This window comes from Fulmarus glacialis, unplaced genomic scaffold (assembly GCF_000690835.1).
Source record: "Fulmarus glacialis isolate BGI_N327 unplaced genomic scaffold, ASM69083v1 scaffold46426, whole genome shotgun sequence".
In the NCBI taxonomy this organism is placed as follows: Eukaryota; Metazoa; Chordata; class Aves; order Procellariiformes; family Procellariidae; genus Fulmarus; species Fulmarus glacialis.
In genome coordinates, this window is record NW_009219644.1 from 373 (window position 1) to 3,031 (window position 2,659).

At 40.5% G+C, this 2,659-nt stretch overlaps 1 protein-coding gene across 1 annotated transcript; it reads left to right on the forward strand.

The window, feature by feature from the left end:
- Window positions 1-627: 627 nt before the first annotated feature.
- On the forward strand, window positions 628-2,331 carry RASL11B (RAS-like, family 11, member B; the record flags this gene model as incomplete). The annotated part of the gene is made up of 2 exons (XM_009580446.1): window positions 628-704; window positions 1,552-2,331. Coding segments are annotated over 2 exons (545 nt in total), but the record flags the coding sequence as incomplete, so codon positions are not given.
- Between the last annotated feature and the right edge of the window lie 328 nt (window positions 2,332-2,659).

Consider the following 2,659-nt stretch of genomic DNA (forward strand, 5'->3'; position numbering starts at 1 on the left):
AGAAGTCTTTTAGCTAAACCAAGAAAACATTCTGTAAACCTAATGTTATATTGTCTTCCCCAAACGGAATGCCAGCAGCTAAATGATCTAGACAGTGCCAGCTTAATGGGGAAAGCGAAGAGGTGGTGTTACATACTTGCTAGGGTGTAGTACAGTGGGAAGTCTAAACTAATGTGGATGTAAAATATACAGCATTCTGTTGAGGAAATGACTTGAAAAAGCCAAACAAATGAAAAAAACCCAACAAATAGATCAGCTAGTGGAGAGCTTTTTAGAAAAATGGCTTGCTGAAGTGCAGAAATACTGAATGACAAGCAAACTGCCTTTCTATAATAGCTGGTTATTTTGCACACTTACCTTTATCATCTAAGTTAAGACAGTCTTTAAGAAGTGAGTAAGTTCCAAGTTGCACAGTATTACACACCAAGCTTTGAAACAAGTCAATGCAAGATTAAATCCCAGGCTTCTAGTAAGGCTGTAAATTTATGGGTTGTTACACACAAAAACCTTAAAACACTGGTCCCTCGCTTCATAAACAGCGATACAACTTTTCTTTCACAACTAATGGGCAGCAGTCTGTGTGTAGAGTGGTGGCTGTACTCGTGAACCTGTTGGTGTTCTTGTCAGGTAATCTCTACAGCAGGCACATCCAGATAGATGGAGAGATGTTGGCTATTCAAGTGCAAGATACTCCAGGAGTTCAGGTGAGCTAGATGCAGCCATGCAGTTCACCAAAGCAGCTCTAAATTTGTGTGTGTGTGTCCCCCTCTGTGTACAGCATCTTGTTATGGTCCATTTCATAGTTTGGTGTTCTGTGTGAGAGAGGTGGTCACTTCTGTTATAACCAGTGAACCCAGATGTGTTGCGTGCCTGTAGTATGCTGGTAGTAAAAGAAAACAAATCACTGTTTTGATGAATCATTTGTATATTGGAAGCCCATTCCTTTCAAGTGGCTGAATTTCTTAAGTGTCTTGTTCCTGTGTATTGGGAACATTAGACACAAACCCAGAAACAATTCTGTGCAAATAAGGTACATGTAGAAGAAAATGTCATGACCACTGCCCAACAAGCTTCATAAATGTGTATGATAGAAAGCAAAGTCTGCTGTATTGTGGCTGTGCTCATTAGTGTGTCACAAGTTAAAGTTCTGAATGTATAGACCTGAGTAATGCTGGATTGTTGCCTTTTTGAACTGGGCAACACTCCAGGTCTAAATGCTTCCAGCTCATATCTTTGCTTCCCCAGACTCACTGTCTAGCCAGTTAATTTCCCATTCTGTGGAACTACAAAGTCTCTCTCTGCATGCAGAACTACTCAGGTCAATTTTCCATTTGAGTATAGCAAACTCCAGTGTTAAATTCCAGCTTTTTGCAGCTGAATCAACATGCATTTATTCACCATGCTCAGATTAAGTTTGTACTTACGATGTGAAATGCAAATATGTATGTCTGAAGCTGTAAAATGCTATTTGGCTTTACAGACTCTTAAAGACAGGTTCCTTTAATCTTTTATGACTTCAGCTATCTAATTTGAGACCATCCATTTTTTCAGATCCATGAACACAATCTGGATTGTAATGAGCAGCTGAACAGATGCATTCGTTGGGCAGATGCCCTGGTGATTGTCTTCTCCATCACAGACTATAAGAGCTATGAACTACTCAGTCACCTTTACCATCACGTTCGACAGTTGCATCCAGGAAACGCGGTCCCTGTTGTCATCGTAGCAAACAAAGCTGATCTCTTGCATATCAAAGAGGTGGAGCCTCAGCATGGACTTCAGCTGGCCAACATGCTGGGCTGTACTTTCTACGAAGTATCTGTCAGTGAAAACTATAATGATGTCTTCAATGCCTTCCATCTCCTCTGTAAAGAAGTCAGTAAACAGCAAACAACCAGCACCCCTGAGAGAAGGAGAACCTCTCTTATTCCACGGCCAAAATCGCCCAACATGCAGGATCTGAAGAGAAGGTTTAAGCAAGCTTTGTCTGCCAAAGTGAGGACTGTCACTTCTGTTTGACAGCAGCTCTTCCCAATGTTTAGCCTGAGATTGAAACCTGGGGTGTTTAACACTGGCACATCTAGAGTCCAAGGCATTGTGAAAGAAGGATGGTTCAGGTAGCCTTTTGCATGGCTGTAGAAACAAGCAGTTGCTTAAAAAAGGAACAGTGGCAGATTGGAAACGGAAAAAACCCCAAAACTCTTGAAACAGTTCTAGGATGTGACTTGTAGAACAAGTATTTTCATTTGGAAAAGGAACTTTCCAGTAACTGAAACAGCCTTCAGTTTGCCTTTTGTCCAATGGGACAGATTTGACTTAATGCTTTTAGCTGTAACTCTCAACTTCTTGTACCTGAGCAGGGAAACACCCTGAACTGCAGTTCACTGTTCAGAAGTAACCACCTGAGTCTTGTTTTCACTTGGATGAAGGACAGCATGATGTATATCTGTTTAATTTTATTGCACAGTAGAACTGTTTATTTCCCATGTATTTCAAAACAAATAAGCAAACATGAAATTGTTCTGTAAAAATAAGTGTAAAATAAGTGGACATGACTGGGTATCAAGACTGTAAACAATGGTCCTTTATTTTTTTACTAGCTATGTTATTGCTGACAACTTGACCAGACTCCTTGTATGTGAAACTATTGTCCACAGGG